The sequence below is a fragment of the Bombina bombina genome, chromosome 5, assembly GCF_027579735.1.
Source record: "Bombina bombina isolate aBomBom1 chromosome 5, aBomBom1.pri, whole genome shotgun sequence".
Classification (NCBI taxonomy): domain Eukaryota; kingdom Metazoa; phylum Chordata; class Amphibia; order Anura; family Bombinatoridae; genus Bombina; species Bombina bombina.
The window spans coordinates 972,468,553-972,491,063 of NC_069503.1; the positions used below are offsets into that span (position 1 = coordinate 972,468,553).

General features: G+C 39.9%; 1 protein-coding gene across 4 annotated transcripts in view; it reads left to right on the top strand.

Annotated features, from left to right (window-relative positions):
• LOC128661035 (Y+L amino acid transporter 2-like) overlaps positions 1-22,511 on the top strand; it is a 102,122-nt gene that overhangs the window by 18,393 nt on the left and 61,218 nt on the right. For all 4 annotated transcript variants that reach the window (XM_053715181.1, XM_053715183.1, XM_053715184.1 and 1 more), the window contains exon 2: positions 13,315-13,847. In XM_053715181.1, coding sequence (XP_053571156.1) covers positions 13,334-13,847 — 514 coding nt within the window. In that variant the 5' untranslated portion in view covers positions 13,315-13,333. The remainder of the gene's footprint in view (positions 1-13,314; positions 13,848-22,511) is intronic.

The window sequence follows — 22,511 nt, forward strand, 5'->3', positions numbered from 1 at the left end:
TTATGGTTTATTTTATAGGTAAGTATTTAGTTTTAAATAGGAATACTTTAGTTAATAATAGTAATATTATTTAGATTTATTTAAATAATAATTAAGTTAGGGGGTGTTAGGTTTAGACTTAGGTTTAGGGGTCAGTGGCGTAGCGTGGGGGGGGCCACAGGGGCGGTTGCCCCGGGCGCAAAATTCTGAGGGGCGCAAAATGCTTGGCTCCCAGCCTCCCCAGTCCCCACCATCTCAAGACAGTAGACAGTCACAGTCCCACTCCCAGTGGCGCTACAGGGAGGCTAAAAAATCTGACAGGCGCCTGCGCCCAGCCGTGCTGTGTAATGATTTAATTATGATAATTTTATGAGTGTTATCCTATCCGACCGTTACCTGCTGCTAGACTAGTGTTTACGCCACAGACTGACTAGCACGCCGCGCCCGCAATGATAAGGTAAGTAGTGTCAACAGAAATTACCAAACTCATCACCAGGTCCGTATCAGAACCAGACCACCAGTGCCACTGCCAGCCAGAATTATAATTAAATTATTATAGCCCCTGTTTTTGCCTGGGCACAGGGGAATAGGGATTGGAAATGGCAACGCACGCAAAATGCAGCTTAGCTTCTACCGTTACCCACGTGACGTCGCAGGGCCAGCCAGCCAGCCAGCAAGTCAGCCAAATTCCAAAGGACCCAGAGTCACTCTGAGCCAGCCAGCCAAATTCCAACTTCCAAAGGACCCAGAGTCTGAGCCAGCCAGCATGCCAGAGTGTGAGAGTGATCTATGCTACTTTAAAGTGAAAGCTGGTTATTTTATTTAAAATTAATTTTTAACCTGGGTAAAATAAAACATACAAGATGTATGTTTTACCCAGGTTAAAAATGAATTTAAAAAATAATAATAACTGGCTTTCACTTTAAAGCAGCATAGATCACTCTCACACTCTGGCATGCTGGCTCACATGTATTTTAAAAATGAAATCCCATGTTTAAATATTAAACCATAAAAAATGTAATTGTTAAGTTATATAATGTACTTACTTAATGTATATAATAAAGTAATGGCTGCCTGCAACCATATTGAATCCTAATTTTTAAGGATGAATGTAGAGTTTAGAATTATATATATATATATATATATATATATATATATATATATATATATATATATATATATATATATATATATATATATATATATATATATATATATATATATAGTATATATTTTTGTTGTTAAAATAAAGCTTTGTTTTAAAACAAAAACCTGTCTCCTAAGTTGTTGAGCTGTCTCCTAGATTCAAAGCAAATTTGCCAATCCCTACTGTACTGGTGGAAGAAACTCATTCAGTGCTAATGGATTAGGGGGGCGCAATTCTTGCCTTGCCCTGGGCGCTGAGAAGCCACGCTACGCCACTGTTAGGGGTTAATAACTTTATTATAGTGGCGGCGGCAGATTAGGGGTTAATAGATTTAATAGGCTATGTGGGCTATGGCAGTTTAGGGGTTAATAATAGAATAGGTTTATTGCGGTGTGGGCTATGGCGGTTTTGGGGTTAATAATTTAGTTATTACTTGCGGTTTGGGCTATGGCGGTTTAGGGGTTAATACATTTATTATTAGGAGTGAGAGGGGGGATTGCGGATATAGGGGTATACGTGTCGGGCTTATTTTTGGGAGGCAGGTTAGACAGTTACAGGAGATTTAATATTTTAGTTAGTTTTCTTAGGGCCGGCAGTTTCTAAAGTGCCGTAAGTCACTGGCGACTCCAGAAATCTGTACTTACGCTCATTTCTGAACATCGCTAGTTTATCAGACTTACGGCACTTTAGGAACTGCTGGCGGGGTATATGTAATACCCCAATGTGCGAGGTGAAATTACGGGCGGCGCGGGTTCCCTCGCTTGCGCCGAAAACTACGCTATATATCGGATTGCGCCCTAAGCTTGCAAAAAATAATAAAGGAAATTATCAAAAATATAAAAATAACACCTAATCTAATAGCCCTAATAGCTCTCATCCTATTGGCTGTTTTGAACAGCCAATAGGATTTTAGAAGCTCTCATCCGATTGGCTGATTTGAATTTGAAGAATCAAATCAGCCAATAGGAATGCAAGGTACGCCATTTTGAAATGGCTACCTTGCATTGAAGCTTCAGTGTACGTCAGGGACTGTATGAAGAGGACGCTCCACGCTGGATTCTTCGCCACACCACCGAGATGAAGATAGAAGACGCCCCCGCAATGGATGAAGATGTCGCCGCCTGGATGAAGACTTCTTGCCGTCTGGATATCCGGACTTCAGCACACGTGAGTAGATATTCTGGGGTTAGTGTTAGGTATTTTTTTATTTTTTGGGATGTTTTTTTGTTCAGATTAGGGTTTGGGCTTTTGAAAAAGAGCTAAATGCCCTTTTAAGGGCAATTAAAAAGAGCTGAATGCCCTTTTAAGGGCAATTAAAAAAGAGCTGAATGCCGTTTTTTTGGGGGGGTTGGTTGGGTGGTGAGTTTTACTGTTGGGGGAACTTTGTATATTTTTTACAGGTAAAATAGCTGTTTAACTTAGGACAATACCCTACAAAAGGCCCTTTTTAAGGCTATTGGTAGTTTATTGTAGGCTAGGGGGTGTTTTTATTTTGGGGGGGCTTTTTATAGGGCTATTAGATGTAATTTTTTATTTTTGATCATTACGTTTATTATTTTAATTCGTAATTTAGTGTTTATTATTTTTTGTAATTTTAGAATTTTTAAATTTTGTCGTAGTGTTTTTTAAATTTGTAATTTAGATATTTTAATTGGTAGTATTTTTTATTTTATTAGAATAGTAAGGTTAGGTTAATTTATAGTTTAACGTTAGGTTTATTTTTATTTCACAGGTAAGTTTAGGGGTTAATAGGTTTATTTAGTGGCAGAGATGTGGGAGGTCGGAGGTTTAGGGGTTAATAGGTTTATTTAGTTGCCGAGATGTGGGAGGCCGGAGGTTTAGGGGATAATAACTTTATAATAGTGTCGGCGATGTCGGGAGCGGCAGATTAGGGGTTAATACATTTATTTAATAGTTGCGATGTGGGTTGACGGCAGATTAGGGGTTAATAGGCGTAATATAGTATTTGCAATGCAGGAGGGTGGCGGTTTAGGGGTTAATAGATAGTTTATGGGTGTTAGTGTACTTTGTAACAGTTTAGTTGCGAAACATTTTTGTGGCGCAAAACTCATAACTACTGGTTTCAGATGGCGGTATGGATCGTGTCGGTATAGGCTGTAAAGCAAGCTTTTTGAAAATCCTGCACAAAAACATCATTAACGCAAAACTCGTAATCTAGGTGATAGTCAGACAGTATTTTACAATGACAAGTGCATACAGCTGTATGCTCCCCTGGTCACGCACATAGTAAAATCTATCACTAAAACAAAGAGTAAAAAGAGTTTTACTAGAAGCATATTGACATAAACAGACATTTTAAAGGGGCATAAAAGTACAAAAAGAAAATACTGTAATGTGTTAGAGCCTGTTAAAGGGACATTCCGGTCAAAATATAAATGCACATAGATGAATTACATCTTTGAATAGAAACATATTTGCAATATACTTGTATTGCTAAAAATGCTTCTAGTAAAAGCTATCACAGTTTTCGTGTTAACATTTTTCTCTGCACGTTCATGTGAAGCATAGCTAGATATCCTTAGTGCACCAGCATTTTAAATACTGCAGCTGCTCAGAATACAAGTGTCGAGAGTATCATGTCAGCAATTAATAAATTGAGTCATTACCAGATGGTACAAGCACCTTAGGCCCTCTGAGCAAGTGCTGCGTTTAAAATGCTGGTGCACGGTGCATACTTAAATACACTTTTGAAACAGCTATAGCTTTTTAATGTGTTTGAGGGACCTCATGGTACTGACTAGGGAAGGGCGAATGTTTTGCAACATTCGAAAAATTAAACAAATTTAACACATTACTTTAGCACATTACTTTGTTCGTTTTGAATTTCGAATGTTTGTACATTTTAACATTTGTTTAATGTAATAGTATTTCTCTTGTTAAGTGTATCCAGTCCACGGATCATCCATTACTTATGGGATATTAACTCCTCCCCAACAGGAAGTGCAAGAGGATTCACCCAGCAGAGCTGCTATATAGCTCCTCCCCTAACTGCCATTACCAGTCATTCTCTTGCACCCAACGAATAGATAGGATGTGTGAGAGGACTGTGGTGATTATACTTAGTTTCATACCTTCAATCAAAAGTTTGTTATTTTATAATAGCACCGGAGTGTGTTATTCCTTCTCTGGTAGAATTTGAAGAAGAATCTACCTGAGTTTTTCTATGATTTTAGCCGGAGTAGTTAAGATCATATTGCTGTTTCTCAGCCATCTGAGGAGAGGTAAACTTCAGATCAGGGGACAGCGGGCAGATTAATCTGCAAAGAGGTATGTAGCATCTTATTATTTTCTGACAATGGAATTGATGAGAAAATTCTGCCATACCGATATAATGTAAACTCAGCCTTAAATGCAGTAGCAGCAACTGGTATCAGGCTGTCATGTATGTATATTTTACACTTCAGTATTCTGGGGAATGGCACTTCACTGGAATTATACTGTATGCATAAAACTTTAGCCTAATTTGCAGGGACTAGCAACAGGCTTTTTAATAACACTCAATTTATTAATGTTAAACGTTTTTTGCTGGCATGTAAAATCGTTTAATTTTCTGAGGTACTGGGTGAAAAAATGTTTTGGGCACTATTTTTTTCCACTTGGCAGTCGTTTTATTTAATTTATGACAGTTTACTGATCTCTCTCACTGTTATGTGTGAGGGGGAGGGACCTTTTTTGGTGCTTTTGCTACGCATCAAAAAATTCAGTCAGAAGTTTATTGTCTTCCCTGCATGATCCGGTTCATCTCTACAGAACTCAGGGGTCTTCAAAACTTGTTTTGAGGGAGGTAATCACTCACAGCAGAGCTGTGAGATTGTAGTTGACTGTGATAAAAAAAAAAAAACGTTTATTTCTGTATTTTTTTTTTTTTTTCTGCTATCAGGGTTAGTTATCCTTTGCTAATGGGAGCAATCCTTTGCTAAAATTGTGTTTTTTACAAAGATTTGATGCTATAACTTTTCAGTTTATTAATTTTCAACTGTCATAACTTTTTCTGTGCTTCTTATAGGCACAGTACGTTTTCATATTATAGTAAATTACTTGAAAAGTATTTCCAAGTTGCTAGTTTATTTGCTAGTGTGTTAAACATGTCTGATTCAGAGGAAGATATCTGTGCTATATGTGCTAAAGCCAAAGTGGAGCCCAATAGAAATTTATGTACTAACTGTATTGATGCTACTTTAAATAAAAGTCAATCTGTACAAATTGAACATATTTCACCAAACAACGAGGGGAGAGTTATGCCGACTAACTCGCCTCACGTGTCAGTACCTGCATCTCCCGCTCGGGAGGTGCGTGATATTGTAGCGCCGAGTACATCTGGGCGGCCATTACAAATCACATTACAGGATATGGCTACTGTTATGACTGAAGTTTTCGCTAAATTACCAGAACTAAGAGGTAAGCGTGATCACTCTGGGGTGAGAACAGAGTGCGCTGATAATATTAGGGCCATGTCAGACACTGCGTCACAATTTGCAGAACATGAGGACGGAGAGCTTCATTCTGCGGGTGACGGTTCTGATCCAAACAAACTGGATTCAGATATTTCAAATTTTAAATTTAAGCTGGAAAACCTCCGTGTATTACTAGGGGAGGTGTTAGCGGCTCTGAATGATTGTAACACAGTTGCAATACCAGAGAAAATGTGTAGGTTGGATAAATATTTTGCGGTACCGGCGAGTACTGACGTTTTTCCTATACCTAAGAGACTTACTGAAATTGTTACTAAGGAGTGGGATAGACCCGGTGTGCCGTTCTCACCCCCTCCGATATTTAGAAAGATGTTTCCAATAGACGCCACCACACGGGACTTATGGCAAACGGTCCCTAAGGTGGAGGGAGCAGTTTCTACTTTAGCTAAGCGTACCACTATCCCGGTGGAGGATAGCTGTGCCTTTTCAGATCCAATGGATAAAAAGTTAGAGGGTTACCTTAAGAAAATGTTTGTTCAACAAGGTTTTATATTGCAACCTCTTGCATGCATTGCGCCTGTCACGGCTGCAGCAGCATTTTGGTTTGAGTCTCTGGAAGAGACACTTGAATCAGCTCCATTAGATGAGATTACACACAAGCTTAAAGCCCTTAAGTTAGCTAACTCATTTATTTCAGATGCCGTAGTACATTTAACTAAACTTACGGCTAAGAATTCCGGATTCGCCATTCAGGCACGCAGAGCACTGTGGCTAAAATCCTGGTCAGCTGACGTTACTTCTAAATCTAAATTGCTTAATATACCTTTCAAAGGGCAGACCTTATTCAGGGCCCGGGTTGAAAGAAATTATCGCTGACATTACAGGAGGTAAAGGCCATGCCCTGCCTCAAGACAGAGCCAAACCTAAGGCTAGACAGTCTAATTTTCGTTCCTTTCGTAATTTCAAAGCAGGAGCAGCATCAACTTCCTCTGCACCAAAACAGGAAGGAGCTGTTGCTCGCTACAGACAAGGCTGGAGACCTAACCAGTCCTGGAACAAGGGCAAGCAGGCCAGGAAACCTGCTGCTGCCCCTAAGACAGCATGAATCGAGGGCCCCCGATCCGGGAACGGATCTAGTGGGGGGCAGACTTTCTCTCTTCGCCCAGGCTTGGGCAAGAGATGTCCAGGATCCCTGGGCGTTAGAGATCATATCTCAGGGATACCTTCTAGACTTCAAATTCTCTCCCCCAAGAGGGAGATTTCATCTGTCAAGGTTGTCAACAAACCAAATAAAGAAAGAGGCGTTTCTACGCTGCGTACAAGAACTTTTATTAATGGGAGTGATCCATCCGGTTCCGCGGTCGGAACAAGGACAAGGGTTTTACTCAAATCTGTTTGTGGTTCCCAAAAAAGAGGGAACTTTCAGGCCAATCTTGGATTTAAAGATCCTAAACAAATTCCTAAGAGTTCCATCGTTCAAAATGGAAACTATTCGGACAATTTTACCCATGATCCAAAAGGGTCAGTACATGACCACAGTGGATTTAAAGGATGCTTACCTTCACATACCGATTCACAAAGATCATTACCGGTATCTAAGGTTTGCCTTTCTAGACAGGCATTACCAGTTTGTAGCTCTTCCATTCGGATTGGCTACGGCTCCGAGAATCTTCACAAAGGTTCTGTGTGCTCTTCTGGCGGTACTAAGACCGCGAGGAATTGCGGTAGCTCCGTACCTAGACGACATTCTGATACAAGCTTCAAGCTTTCAAACTGCCAAGTCTCATACAGAGTTAGTACTGGCATTTCTAAGGTCGCATGGATGGAAGGTGAACGAAAAGAAGAGTTCTCTCTTTCCACTCACAAGAGTTCCCTTCTTGGGGACTCTTATAGATTCTGTAGAAATGAAGATTTACCTGACAGAAGACAGGTTAACAAAGCTTCAAAATGCATGCCGTGTCCTTCATTCCATTCAACACCCGTCAGTAGCTCAATGCATGGAGGTGATCGGCTTAATGGTAGCAGCAATGGACATAGTACCCTTTGCACGTCTACATCTCAGACCGCTGCAATTGTGCATGCTAAGTCAGTGGAATGGGGATTACTCAGACTTGTCCCCTACTCTGAATCTGGATCAAGAGACCAGAAATTCTCTTCTATGGTGGCTTTCTCGGCCACATCTGTCCAGGGGGATGCCATTCAGCAGGCCGGACTGGACAATTGTAACAACAGACGCCAGCCTACTAGGTTGGGGCGCTGTCTGGAATTCTCTGAAGGCTCAGGGACAATGGAATCAGGAGGAGAGTCTCCTACCAATAAACATTCTGGAATTGAGAGCAGTTCTCAATGCCCTTCTGGCTTGGCCCCAGTTAACAACTCGGGGGTTCATCAGGTTTCAGTCGGACAACATCACGACTGTAGCTTACATCAACCATCAGGGAGGGACAAGAAGCTCCCTAGCAATGATGGAAGTATCAAAGATAATTCGCTGGGCAGAGTCTCACTCTTGCCACCTGTCAGCAATCCACATCCCGGGAGTGGAGAACTGGGAGGCGGATTTCTTAAGTCGTCAGACTTTTCATCCGGGGGAGTGGGAACTTCATCCGGAGGTCTTTGCCCAAATTCTTCGACGTTGGGGCAAACCAGAGATAGATCTCATTGCGTCTCGACAGAACGCCAAGCTTCCTCGTTACGGGTCCAGATCCAGGGATCCGGGAGCGGTTCTGATAGATGCTTTGACAGCACCTTGGACCTTCGGGATGGCTTATGTGTTTCCACCCTTCCCGATGCTTCCTCGATTGATTGCCAGAATCAAACAGGAGAGAGCATCAGTGATTCTAATAACGCCTGCATGGCCACGCAGGACTTGGTATGCAGATCTAGTGGACATGTCATCCTGTCCACCTTGGTCGCTACCTCTGAAACAGGACCTTCTGATCCAGGGTCCCTTCAAACATCAAAATCTAATTTCTCTGAAGCTGAAGCTGCTTGGAAATTGAACGCTTGATTTTATCAAAACGTGGTTTTTCTGAGTCAGTTATTGATACCTTAATACAGGCTAGGAAGCCTGTTACCAGAAAGATTTACCATAAGATATGGCGCAAATACTTATATTGGTGCGAATCCAAGAGTTACTCATGGAGTAAGGTTAGGATTCCGAGGATATTGTCTTTTCTACAAGAAGGTTTAGAAAAGGGTTTATCCGCTAGTTCCTTAAAGGGACAGATTTCAGCTCTGTCCATTCTTTTACACAAACGTCTGTCAGAAGTTCCGGACGTTCAAGCTTTTTGTCAGGCTTTAGCTAGGATCAAGCCTGTGTTTAAAACTGTTGCTCCACCATGGAGTTTGAACTTAGTTCTTAATGTTTTACAGGGGGTTCCGTTTGAACCCCTTCATTCCATTGATATCAAGTTGTTATCTTGGAAAGTTCTGTTTTTAATGGCGATTTCCTCGGCTCGAAGAGTCTCTGAGTTATCTGCCTTACATTGTGATTCTCCTTATCTGATTTTTCATTCAGACAAGGTAGTTCTGCGTACTAAACCTGGGTTCCTATCTAAGGTGGTCACTAACAGGAATATCAATCAAGAGATTGTGGTTACATCTTTGTGTCCTAATCCTTCTTCGAAAAAGGAACGTCTGCTACACAATCTAGATGTAGTCCGTGCCCTGAAATTTTATCTACAGGCAACTAAGGATTTTCGACAAACGTCTTCCCTGTTTGTCGTTTATTCTGGTCAGAGGAGAGGTCAAAAAGCTTCGGCTACCTCTCTCTCCTTTTGGCTTCGTAGCATAATACGGTTAGCCTATGAGACTGCTGGACAGCAGCCTCCTGAAAGAATTACAGCACATTCTACTAGAGCTGTGGCTTCCACTTGGGCCTTTAAGAATGAGGCTTCTGTTGAACAGATTTGCAAGGCTGCAACTTGGTCTTCTCTTCATACTTTTTCCAAATTTTACAAATTTGACACTTTTGCTTCTTCGGAGGCTGTTTTTGGGAGAAAGGTTCTTCAGGCAGTGGTTCCTTCCGTATAAAGAGCCTGCCTGTCCCTCCCGTCATCCGTGTACTTTAGCTTTGGTATTGGTATCCCATAAGTAATGGATGATCCGTGGACTGGATACACTTAACAAGAGAAAACATAATTTATGCTTACCTGATAAATTTATTTCTCTTGTAGTGTATCCAGTCCACGGCCCGCCCTGTCACTTTAAGGCAGGTAATTTTTCCATTAAACTACAGTCACCACTGTACCCTATGGTTTTCCTTTCTCTGCATGTTTTCGGTCGAATGACTGGTAATGGCAGTTAGGGGAGGAGCTATATAGCAGCTCTGCTGGGTGAATCCTCTTGCACTTCCTGTTGGGGAGGAGTTAATATCCCATAAGTAATGGATGATCCGTGGACTGGATACACTACAAGAGAAATAAATTTATCAGGTAAGCATAAATTATGTTTTCTAATTCATTCTTTAAAGAGATACTGAACCCAAATTGTTTCTTTAATGATTCAGATAGAGCAGGCAATTGTAAGCAACTTTCTAATTTACTCCTATTAGCAATTTTTCTTCGCTCTCTTGCTATCTTTATTTGAAAAAGAAGGCATCTAAGCTAAGGTGCCGGCAAATTTATAGTTCAGACCCTGGACAGCACTTGTTTATTGGTGGGTGGGCTTTTAAACTTGCATTCTTGCTTTTCAAATAAAGATACCAAGAGAATGAAGAAAATTTGAAAATAGGAGTAAATTAGAAAAATGCTTAAAATTGCATGCAATGAGGCCCATTTATCAAGCTCCGGATGGAGCTTGAGGGCCCGTGTTTCTGGCGAGTCTTCAGACTCGCCAGAAACACAAGTTTCTGAAGACCGCTGCTCCATAACCCTGTCCGCCTGCTCTGAAGAGGCGGAAAGGAATCGCCACAATTCAACCCGATCGAGTACGATCGGGTTGATTGACACCTCCCTGCTGGTGGCCCATTGGCCGCCAGTCTGCAGGGGGCAGCGATGTCTGTCGGACCTGATCCGCACTGTCGGATGAGGTCCGACAGACATTTGGTAAATCGGCCTCTCTATCTGAATCACAAAAGAAAAAATTTGGGTTCAGTGTCCCTTTAAATGTAATATTCCATTTGAATTTTTCTAATAATTCAATTTGAATTATGCAATATTCGAATTTGAAAAATTCTTATTGATATATTTGTAATAGTATTTCTAATGCTTTCTTTAAATGCAATATTCAAAATAGAAACATTCAAATTGAAATATTTGTATCTATAATGTATAAATTTACTAAATTCCCTATCACATGAACTATTAAACTTCTGAATAGTATTTGCTAAATCGAATGTTATAATCAAAATTAATTATGAACATTCGAGAACTAAAGTTACATTTGAAAACCATAAATAACATGATTTGATTACCAAATTTTAACCCCTTAACGACCAAGGACGTACGCCATACGTCCTCAAAAAAAATACACTTAAGACCTGAGGACGTGTGGCGTACGTCCTCGGTCTGGAAAGCAGATGGAAGCGATCCTGCTCGCTTCCAGCTGCTCTCCGGTTATTGCAGTGATGCCTCAACATCGAGGCATCCTGCAATAACCCCCCTTGGCCATCCGATGCAGAGAGAGCCACTCTGTGGCCCTCTCTGCACCGGACATCGATGGCCGGTTTCGTTGGTGGGTGGGAGCCAGTCTGGGAGGCGGGTGGGCGGCCATCGATGGGCCTTATGATGTGGAGGGGGGCGGGATCGTGGGCAGGAATGCCGGGGGCACTACACTACAGAAAAATGATGTGAAAAAAGTGGCAGTGAGGGCCAAAAATATCTAAAGTATGTCGATCTAAGAGATCTGGGAGGGGGTGGGGGGTTGGTCTTTTGGGGGGGCAAGCTACACTACAGAAAAATATTTAAAAAAAGAATAAAAACAAATGTTTTACTATAAACTGGGTACTGGCAGACAGCTGCCAGTACAAAAGATGGCTACTAATAAGTTAGAGGGGGATGGGTAAAGAGCTGTTTGGGGGGTATCGGGGAGGTTGGGGGCTAAGGGGGGATCCTCCAGAGCAGCATATGTAAATATGCCTTTTTTTTAAAAAAATTTTTTATCAAGGATAGCTTTTTTTTTTTTAGTACTGGCAGACTTTCTGCCAGTACTTAACATGGTGGGGACAATTGTGGGGTGGGGGAGGGAAGAGAGCTGTTTGGGAGGGATCAGGGGGTGTAATGTGTCAGGTGGGAGGCTGATCTCTACACTAAAGCTAAAATTAACCCTGCAAGCTCCCTACATGCTACCTAATTAACCCCTTCACTGCTAGCCATAATACACGTGTGATGCGCTGCGGCATTTAGCGGCCTTCTAATTACCAAAAAGCAACGCCAAAGCCATGTATGTCTGCTATTTCTCAACAAAGGGGATCCCAGAGAAGCATTTACAACCATTTGTGCCATAATTGCACAAGCTGTTTGTAAATTATTTCAGTGAGAAACCTAAAATTGAAAAAAAAATTACTTTTTTTTTATTTAATCGCATTTGGCGGTGAAATGGTGGCATGAAATATACCAAAATGGGCCTAGATCAATACTTAGGGTTGTCTACTACACTACAATAAAGCTAAAATTAACCCTACAAGCTCCCTACATGCTCCCTAATTAACCCCTTCATTGCTGGGCATAATACACGTGTGGTACGTAGTGGCATTTAGCGGCCTTCTAATTACCAAAAAGCAACACCAAATCCATATATGTCTGCTATTTATGAAAAAGGGGATTCCATAGAAGCATTTACAACCATTTGTGCCATAATTGCACAAGCTGTTTGTAAATAAATTCAGTGAGAAACCTAAAGTTTGTAACAAAATGTTTGAAAAAGTGAACAATTTTTTTTATTTGATCGCATTTGGTGGTGAAATGGTGGCATGAAATATACCAAAATGGGCCTAGATCAATACTTTGGGATGTCTTCTAAAAAAATATATATACATGTCAAGGGATATTCAGGGATTCCTGGAAGATATCAGTGTTCCTAATGTAACTAGCGCTAAGTTTGAAAAAAAGTGGTTTGGAAATAGCAAAGTGCTACTTGTATTTATTGCCCTATAACTTGCAAAAAAAGCAAAGAACATGTAAACATTGGGTATTTCTAAACTCAGGACAAAATTTGGAAACTATTTAGCATGGGTGTTTTTTGGTGGTTGTAGATGTGTAACAGATTTTGGGGGTCAAAGTTAGAAAAAGTGTGTTTTTTTCCATTTTTTCCTCATATTTTATATTTTTTTTATAGTAAATTATAAGATATGATGAAAATAATGGTATCTTTAGAAAGTCCATTTAATGGCGAGAAAAACGGTATATAATATGTGTGGGTACAGTAAATGAGTAAGAGTACAATTACAGCTAAACACAAACACTGCAGAAATGTAAAAATAGCCTTGGTCCCAAACGGTCAGAAAATGGAAAAGTGCTGTGGTCATTAAGGGGTTAATGGATTTACTTTCTTATCAACATTCCATTGTCCAAAACGAATGTCCACAGGACAATTCGTTCTACCAAACTAATTCAACTTCCAGCACATTCGCCCAATCCTAGTACTGACGAGACATATTAGGTCATCTTGCCAGAACAGTTTTGTTCATCAGGCCTTTAGTTTACAACGTTTTTTAGCTAGTCGTGTCACACAGCATTGGAAAAAAGGTTGTGTTACTATTGGCAGAAAATCTTTTCCAAATATATATTTGAATTACTTTTGTTTACTTTCTATTAGGTTGTAAACGTGCATCAATATGGCAGAGCACTGGACTTCATTGTTCTGTGTGCAAAACGAAAGGAAAGCTGAAATCTGCAATGCAACAATGGACACAGAACCTGATAAAAAGGCAAAGGAGAAAATGCAAATGAAACAAGAAATTACATTGTTTAATGGTGTTTCCTTAATAGTTGGAAACATGATTGGATCTGGAATATTTGTATCTCCAAAAGGCGTTCTGATGTATAGTGCCTCTTTTGGACTTTCCCTGTTAATCTGGGCACTGGGTGGAATATTTTCTATGTTTGGAGCTTTGTGTTACGCTGAACTAGGGACATCAGTCATAAAATCTGGGGCTAGCTATGCTTACATACTTGAAGCATTTGGTGGATTTATTGCCTTTATCAGACTGTGGTCATCCTTGTTGATAATTGAACCCACAACACAAGCAATTATTGCTATTACCTTTGCTAACTACATTGTACAACCAATGTTTCCATCTTGTCAGCCTCCATATGATGCTGTAAGACTGATCGCTGCAGCATGTGTATGTAAGTATAAATTTGAAGTTACTAATATTTTTTCCCCAACATGTATTATTTATGCATGTACTTATGTATATGTTTAATTCTGCAGATGTTTTTCTAAAATATATGTTATAATTTCAACTTGAATCTCAGTTTTTTTGAAAATAACAACTCACAAGTATAGGTCCATATTTATTATCCTTAGATGCTGTGACTAGGTTATTTCACAAATTTGCAAGATGAAGAGTACGGTAGAATCATTATGGGTGCACCGGGGCGAACAAGGTTCGCTCCATCGAACCTGTACACCTGGTATTGCGACAAAATGCTGCCTGCATTTATCATCGCACCAGCAGCTGATAGTGAAATATCACACCCTGCTAGTGCATGGCCAATTGCGTGCCAGCAGAGGCTGTCAATCATTCTGGTGAGACTTGTCCTGGGTGATTCTAAACCTCCAGCTAAGAGCTGACGTGCAGATTAGGAAGCAGCGCTATTGTCTGCAAGTTTGCTTATGTGAGTCCGCACCGAAGATGCATAAAGCTGCATTTTGCAGCTTTATACATTTCCCCCTAAGGCTTTTCTACAAATATTAAGAGAACAGTTAAGTTGATTGAAAATCAATATATTTAACCCTGACACATTCCTATGCTGAAGCTGTTTTTAGTTGTTCTTATTAAAAGACCAATCAGGAATGTGTGCAATTTAATTCCAGTTACAAATAAACAAACACACAAAAAAGACTTTCAACTAGGTATGTGCTTTTGTTTTGTAACAAGTGCTAAGTCATTAAAGAAACAGGGAAATTACTTTTGTTTTCACAAAATGAATATTCGAATGTACCCAAAATTGAAAGAAAACAAAATACTGACTAAAGTCAGTATTCATTATTTTTCTTTAAATGGTTAAAATACTTACCTTTAGCTCGCTTAAAAAATGTGATAACCCGCTCCTCTTCTTCACAGTATTTTCCCGGTCCTTTGGTGGAGGCCCTGGGAGCCACTGCGCTAAGCCTAATATTAGCGCGGCCGGGGCACTGTAAAGAAGAGCAGCAGGTTAGCGTGGCTCTCCAGCATGCTAAAGGTAAGTATAAAGCTACAGGTTAACGTTTTCACCTGTAGCTTTGGAACATTTACATTCATTTAATGAAAACAAAGTTAAATGTTTAACAAATGTTCAGCATGAACAAAACAAATTTGGCTGAACCAAATATATCACTCTATTTTCAACCAGCAGGATAAAACTATGCAGAAAATGTCTTCCACTTTGGTGCAGGATTAGGACATGAAATTCTGATCACCCAGGCAATAATACAGTTTGCTCTCACCTTGAAAAATCTGACATCTTATCCTTACTGCTTCTAGATAAAATGAGATGGGATAAAATAACTAGCTGTATAGCCCCATGTATTAATGGGTAGACCAACAAAGTTTGTGACTTGGGAACCTGTCCACCCTCCTTCAATGTAAATGGGCAGTGGACACTGTGGGGTATATTTATTAAAGCGGCAACTGGAAATACGCTTGAATCCCATGTCGTATTTATCGCAAGATTGATCCGCTGTAGTTATCAAAGCTTCAAGATCGGAAAATGTTGAAATTTGTGATGTAATATACGATCCCGCAATCTGAATCCGATGCAGATCAATGCTTTACAGTTGTTGTACAGGTACGCTCGCTTGTATTCCAACGCAGCATACCTAGTTTTCAATTCGCCACCCTTGAGGTTGCGGATGCCATAGAATTCAATGGGAGTCTGAAAACACAGAAATCTTATGTTCAATGCTGCAAGACAATAAAGTATATTAAATAATAAAAGTAAATTAGAAACTCTATTAAAATTGTATACCCTTTCAAAATCAAACAATATTATTGATCCACATTTGGTGCACTAGTAGATATAGGGATAAAAATGAAAAATAAATTACTACTTATGGATTGTGTTACAATTTTGTCTCTCATTACAATGCAAGGGGACAATATTGTTTCTACAAATTTGTTGAAAGGTTTTGCCCCAAACTTGTCGCACTAATGGATATAGAGATAAAAATTAAATTAATACACAACATAATATAGCTAACTTCCTTTTTATTTTTTGTGAAAAATCTATGCGCACCATGTTTAAGCCATGTAACACAAGTTACACTCTGCACTTCGGAACCAATTTTGACTTGTGTCATCGATCACTCATTAGAACTTGTAAGTGTCATTTGTTACATTGTGTATTATAAAGTATGTATATGTGAAATTAGTATTACAGATAAACATTGATGCTGACATTAGAACACACGGTGTAATAGTTCAGACAATGATTTTAAAATTTTAATTGATGTTTGATTCAATATAATATTAAATTGATAGCTCAAAGGGATAGCCCACCTAACATTAAATTAATACTTAGATAACATAAGTCACAAGTGTGTGAAATATGTCTGAAAAGGTTATGCTTTTATACACTCAAGGTAGGCTCAAGGTAGGGTGATCTTCAATGGGGTAGTGTTAAGTTTCTTTAAGGGGGTATTGGGTGGGTTTTAGAGTAGGGGTGTGTGGGTGGTGGGTTGTAATGTTGGGGAGGGTATTGTATTCTTTTTTTTACAGGTAAAAGAGCTAATTACTTTGGGGCAATGCCCCGCAAAAGGCCCTTTTAAGGGCTATTTGTAATTTAGTATAGGGTAGGGCATTTTATTATTTTGGGGGGCTTTTTTATTTTATTAGGGGGCTTAGATTAGGTGTAATTAGTTTAAACTTCTTGTAATTTTTTTTATTTTCTGTAATTTAGAGGGTTTTTTTGTACTTTAGTTATTTTTAGTTAATTTTATTTAATGTTAGGTAATTGTAGTTAATTAATTTAATTTATTTAATGATAGTGTAGTGTTAGGTGTAATTGTAACTTAGGTTAGGATTTATTTTACAGGTAATTTTGTATTTATTTTAGCTAGGTAGCTATTAAATAGTTAATAACTATTTAATAGCTATTGTACCTAGTTAAAATAAATACAAAGTTGCCTGTAAAATAAAAATAAACCCTAAAATAGCTACAATGTAATTATTAATTAAATTGTAGCTATCTTAGGGTTTATTTTATAGGTAAGTATTTAGTTTTAAATAGGATTAATTTATTTAATTATAGGAATATTTATTTAGATTCATTTAAATAATATTTAAGTTAGGGGGAGGTTAGGGTTAGGGTTAGACTTAGGTTTAGGGGTTAATTCATTTAATATATTGGCGGCGGTATGGGGGGTAGATTAGGGGTTAATCAATGTACTGTAGGTGGCAGCGGTGTGGGGGGCAGGATAGGGGTTAATAAATGTAATGTAGGTGGTGGAGGGCTCCGGATGCGGCGGTTTAGGGGTTAAACAATTAATTTATTTGCAGCGGGGGCCGGGATCGGCAGGATAGGGGTTAATAACTTTATGTAGGTGGCGGTGGTATAGGGGGCGGCAGATTTGGGGTTAATAGGTATAATGTAGGTGGCAGCGGGGTCCGGGAGCGGCGGTTTAGGGGTTCATATATTTATTATAGTGGCAGCGGGGTCCGGGAGCGGCGGTTTAGGGGTTCATATATTTATTATAGTGGTGACGGGGTCCGGGAGCGGCGGTTTAGGGGTTAATATGTTTATTTAGGTGCAGGGGGCTCCAGGAGTGGCGGTTCAGGGGGTAAAACAGTATAGTTTAGTGTGGGTGCTTAGTGACAGGCTAGCAAGAAAGCTGCGAATAAGCCAATGAGCAACGCGATCGATGACTGTCAGTTAACAACAGTCCGCTGCTCATCGCACTGTACTTGGTACGTAGCTTTTTGACAGCTTTCTTGATAACTTTGGCGAACGTATTCAGGTCCGCAGCGGCGATGTTAGGCGAGCTTAGGCGAGCGTATTGGGGCCGGCGAATGCAGGTAAGCAGACACGTTGATAACTAGAGGCTTTAAACTGTATATATATATATATATACACACAAGTATGTGCAAAGTTATATGTACAAATTCTTGCATTAAAGTGAATGTAAATTTAGATGATAAAGAGCCCGGTTTTTAAAAATCCAATTAAAAACAGGGGTACTTTAATTCATCAAAATTTACATTTCACTCATGTTGTAAAAATACTTACCTTTTATTCTTGACAGCCGCTGCATCGCTTCCCCAGCCCGTCGCAAACCCTCTTCCCGGGTCTAAAATGAGGAATTCGGCTTCCTCCAATCACGGCGTTGAATCAGACACTGATTCCCCTGGGGGGGAAGCCGTGATTGGAGGATGACCGATCCGTCATTTCTGACATATGAAGAGGCTTGTGACGACGGAGGGAATCGCTGAAGCAACTGTCAAGATTAAAAGGGCACAGGAGGGAAATGTAAATTTTGATGAATTAAAGTGCCCCTGTTTTTAATCGGATTTTTAAAAAACGGGCACTTTATCATCTAAATTTACATTCACTTTAATAATCATTTATAAAAAAAACATGAGATAAACGCATATCATGACTTCTAGAAATACAAATACACATTCATTTATGTGAAAGTATCATATAACAGATTTTTTTGTATAACAAATAAATATAAAAATAACTTTCTATGAGATAGTTTGTTGAGGTATAAATGTAGCTATTTCTTGGACATTAACAAATGAAAAATAAAAGATTAGCTTTAGAGAAATGTGCTTGTTCATAGACAGTAATGAAATGGTATAAATAAAGTTGGGAAAAACCTGAATAACCGTGACATTGATGCTCATCGCACCGTACTTGATGCGCGTGTTTTCAACGTTTTTTTTTATAAATGAGGGTATTGTGTGCATATACGCGGCAGCGATGTCTGGCAAGCGTATTGACGCAGGTGAATACACTGAGATTTACGCTTTGATAAATATACCCCTGTACGTTCACTGCCCAGATGTACCATTACCATTACTTGCTTGTGCAACACTGCCCATTGCTTTTGCGAGACCAGTCTCACAAAAGCAGGGCCTGTCAATCACCCTGAACCAAGTTTTCAAGGTGTTTTATGTCCGCCACCTCAAAAGTGGTTTTGTAGGTAAGAAACTGCTTTTTATACTAAGGAAAGCAGGCTTTCACTTGCAAGCCTGCTCTGCAAGGGGTAAAATGCAGGTTCCCCTTCAAAATACAGTGGGCCAGATTACAAGTGGATCGCTATTTAACGTTCGCATTAACTGCGTTTAAAGTAAGGTTTTTACGCTTTCCAGGTGCGCTCGTATTATGAGTTGAAAGTAAACTGTTTTCGCTTGTGCACTGACCTGAGGAACGCAATAAGCCAACCTTACAATATTGCGTGCACATTCACTTATCCCCCCATACAAGTCAATGGAGCAAAATAAGTGAAAAGAATACACGCAGCTTCCACCCAAACCTGATTGCATAGTCTCATATGTGCTTACCCAACATGAAAATATTAATATTTCACATTCCAATGTTTTTCACCTAGAAGAATGTGTTCTATTTATTTTTAAAGGGACATTCTACCGTACGTTATAATTTTTATTGTTTTAAAAGATGGACAATCCCTTTATTACCACTTCCGCAGTATTGCATAACCAACACAGTTACTTTTTACCTCTGTGATTACCTTGTATCTAAGCATCTTCTGACAGCCTCCTGATCACATGACTTCTTATTTATTATCTTGCATTTTAGCCAATTAGTGCTGTTGTCTCCTGTTGTGAAAAGCTAATCAAAAAGCATGTGATAAGAGGCTGTCTGTAGTGGCTTAGAATCAGGCAGACATTTAGAGGTTTAATTTTAGTGTTGACTGCCCCTTTAAATACATATTTCTACACATATCTTATGGCATTTAAGTGCTATATATACTGTATATATATATATATATATATATATATATATATATATACACACAGGGGTGGAAAAATATCACACCAGGGGTTAAAAGCTACACTAGCTCAGTGGGAAAAAGTTAGTAGCCCACTCAATGTTAAAGATAAGAAAAAGTCAAATTTCGAAGTTGTCTGCTGCAACCAACGAAAATTTCAAGCACTCTATGGGGCCTATTTATCAAAGTGTCAAACGACCCCAATGCATCTGTTTTAAGACCGATGCTCCTTAACTCGTCCGCCACCTCTGAGGCTGTGGTCTGCAATCCACCCGATCGATTGAGTAACACCCCCTGCTAGCGAATCTGCAGAGGGCAGCATTGCACAAGCAGTTCTGATGAACTGCTTGTGCAATGTTAAATGCTGACAGCGTATGCAGTCGGCATTCAGCAATGTCTGGCGGACATGATCCTCTATAGCGTATCATGTCTGCCAGACATTGATAAATTGGCCCCTAAGTATATATATTTACCACAAGAGCGTGCTTCCATAGGCACCAATGGGAGACTTGTTCTCATATGATAGTTGCAGCAGAGAACCAAGCGCAGTGAAGGGAGTAAGTCGCACAGCGATGGGCAACAAAGTTAAAATATATATGTATATGAATATATAAATATATATTAGGGCTGTGCGATTAATCAAATGAATCGATAAATCGCAATTTTTTATTCTTGCGATATCAAACCACAAGAGTATGCGATTTAAAAAAAAAAATAAGATCACAGTAAACTTTGTTAATTTTCGGAGACATCACACTCCAAAAACCAAGACACTGTACCGCTAGGATCACAGAAATCAGTGACACTGTACCTCTAGGATCATAACATACTTTAAGTGACAGCACACTTTTAAAACCACTGCTTTCTTCTACCTATACTTCGTCTACCGTAGAGCTCCCTCATGATCTTCCCTAATACGTACTAAGCGCCCCCAGTCCACAAACACTTCCTTGTCCTGTCCATTCTGTGCCCTATGTGAAGGTGATTGAGGAGGCTGCTGGAAAAACAACACGATCAGCAGTAAGAGAGGGAGAGGCGGAAAGTCACGAACATTCCATACACATTCATTCCTCCACCTGCTTCTAGTAAGCACTGACTGAGCCCCCAGGGCAGAAGCGGCTGAGAGACGCAAAACCACACTGACTGGCATGCAGTCTACTCCCATCTTAGCCGCTGATTGGCTCCTTTGCTCCACCCTACTTGTTTCATTGGCTATTTTTACGGTCTGTTAGATAAATGCCATGAAACAAATCCCCATCTTCTGAATGATGGGCACATAAACCAGCCAATCAGTTCATCTTATAAACCCATTCACACTCAACCTTGTGTTTAACGGATCTCTGTTACATTTGGCATTCCCCAAAGCCAGATAGGTCAAGGTATTTGTCCCATTGTTTATCTTTTTATGAAAGTAAATGACAGGAGCAAGAGACACAGTGAATTTTAAAATGCATTTGGGCACACATTGGGGTAGATTTACCAATGTTTGTCTGACATGATACGCTGTAGCGTATCGTGTCCGACAGACATCACTGAATGCCAGAACTGCTTGTGCAATGCTTCCCCCTGCAGATTTGAGGCCAATCGGCTGCTAGCAGGGGGTGTCAATCAGCCCGATCATATAGGATCGGGCGGATTGAAGACGGCAGCCTCAGAGGTAGCGGACAAGTTATGGAGCAGCAGTCTTTAGACCGCTGCTTCATAACTGCTGTTTCAGCGCGGAAACAAGGGGAACAAGGGCCATAAGGAAGCTCTACATTAGCCGTATTGGTATTAATGGAATGCTGTAAACATGCAGGCTAGGTAAAAGAAACTACAAAAACTAACTATTGGTAAAAGGTAAGTAAATATTAGATAATAGTATGTTTATGTTTAAGCATTGACTGCTAACCCTTTCAGTGCTGAACTATTTCAGAGCCCTTTGCAAAACTTGTTTTAAACTGTTTGCAGTCTTTGGGGCATATGTATCAAGCTCCGAATGGAGCTTGATGCCCCGTGTGTCTGGCGAGCCTGCAGGCTCGCCAGAAACAGCAGTTATGAAGCAGCGGTCACAAAGACCGCTGCTCTATAACCTGTCCGCCTGCTCTGAGCAGGCGGACAGACATCGCCACAATACAACCCGATCGAGTACGATTGGGTTGATTGACACCCCCTGCTGGCGGCCCATTGGCCGCGAGTCTGCAGGGAGCGGCGTTGCACCAGCAGCTCTTGTGAGCTGCTGGTGCAATGCTGAATACGGCGAGCGTATTGCTCGCCGTATTCAGCGAGGTCTGGCGGACCTGATCCGCAGTGTCGGATGAGGTCAGCCAGACCTTGTTACATATGCCCCATTGTGTTTAAAGAGACATTCCAGCCACAATTGGAATGCACATAGGTATGTTTCAGATTATGGCTTTTTTATTGAGAAGTGTATGTTTAACAGTAATTTGTTAAAAATTGCGATTAAAATCGCAATCACGATATATTATGGCCAAAATCACGATATTCATTTTCCCCATATCGCACAGACCAAATATATATTAATGTGTTTATATGTGTTTATTTGTGTATATACACATATTAACACATAAATATATATGTATATAAGCATATACATATATAGTTTTAACACAGTCTCCATAGACCACAATGTAAAGGCACTATCCACACTCGCTCACTTTAACCCCTTATAACTGCTTTGTGCAGTTATTTTTTTAAAAAATATATGCTACTATTTTTAAAAAAGTTATTATTAAGGCACACTATACTTGGGGGAAACATTTTTTTCAATTAACCAGAGATCTGATCTCTGGTTAATGAATGCTAGTGCAAAGTGCTATCGCAAGCTCACGGTAGCATTAACTAGCCACTTGTAA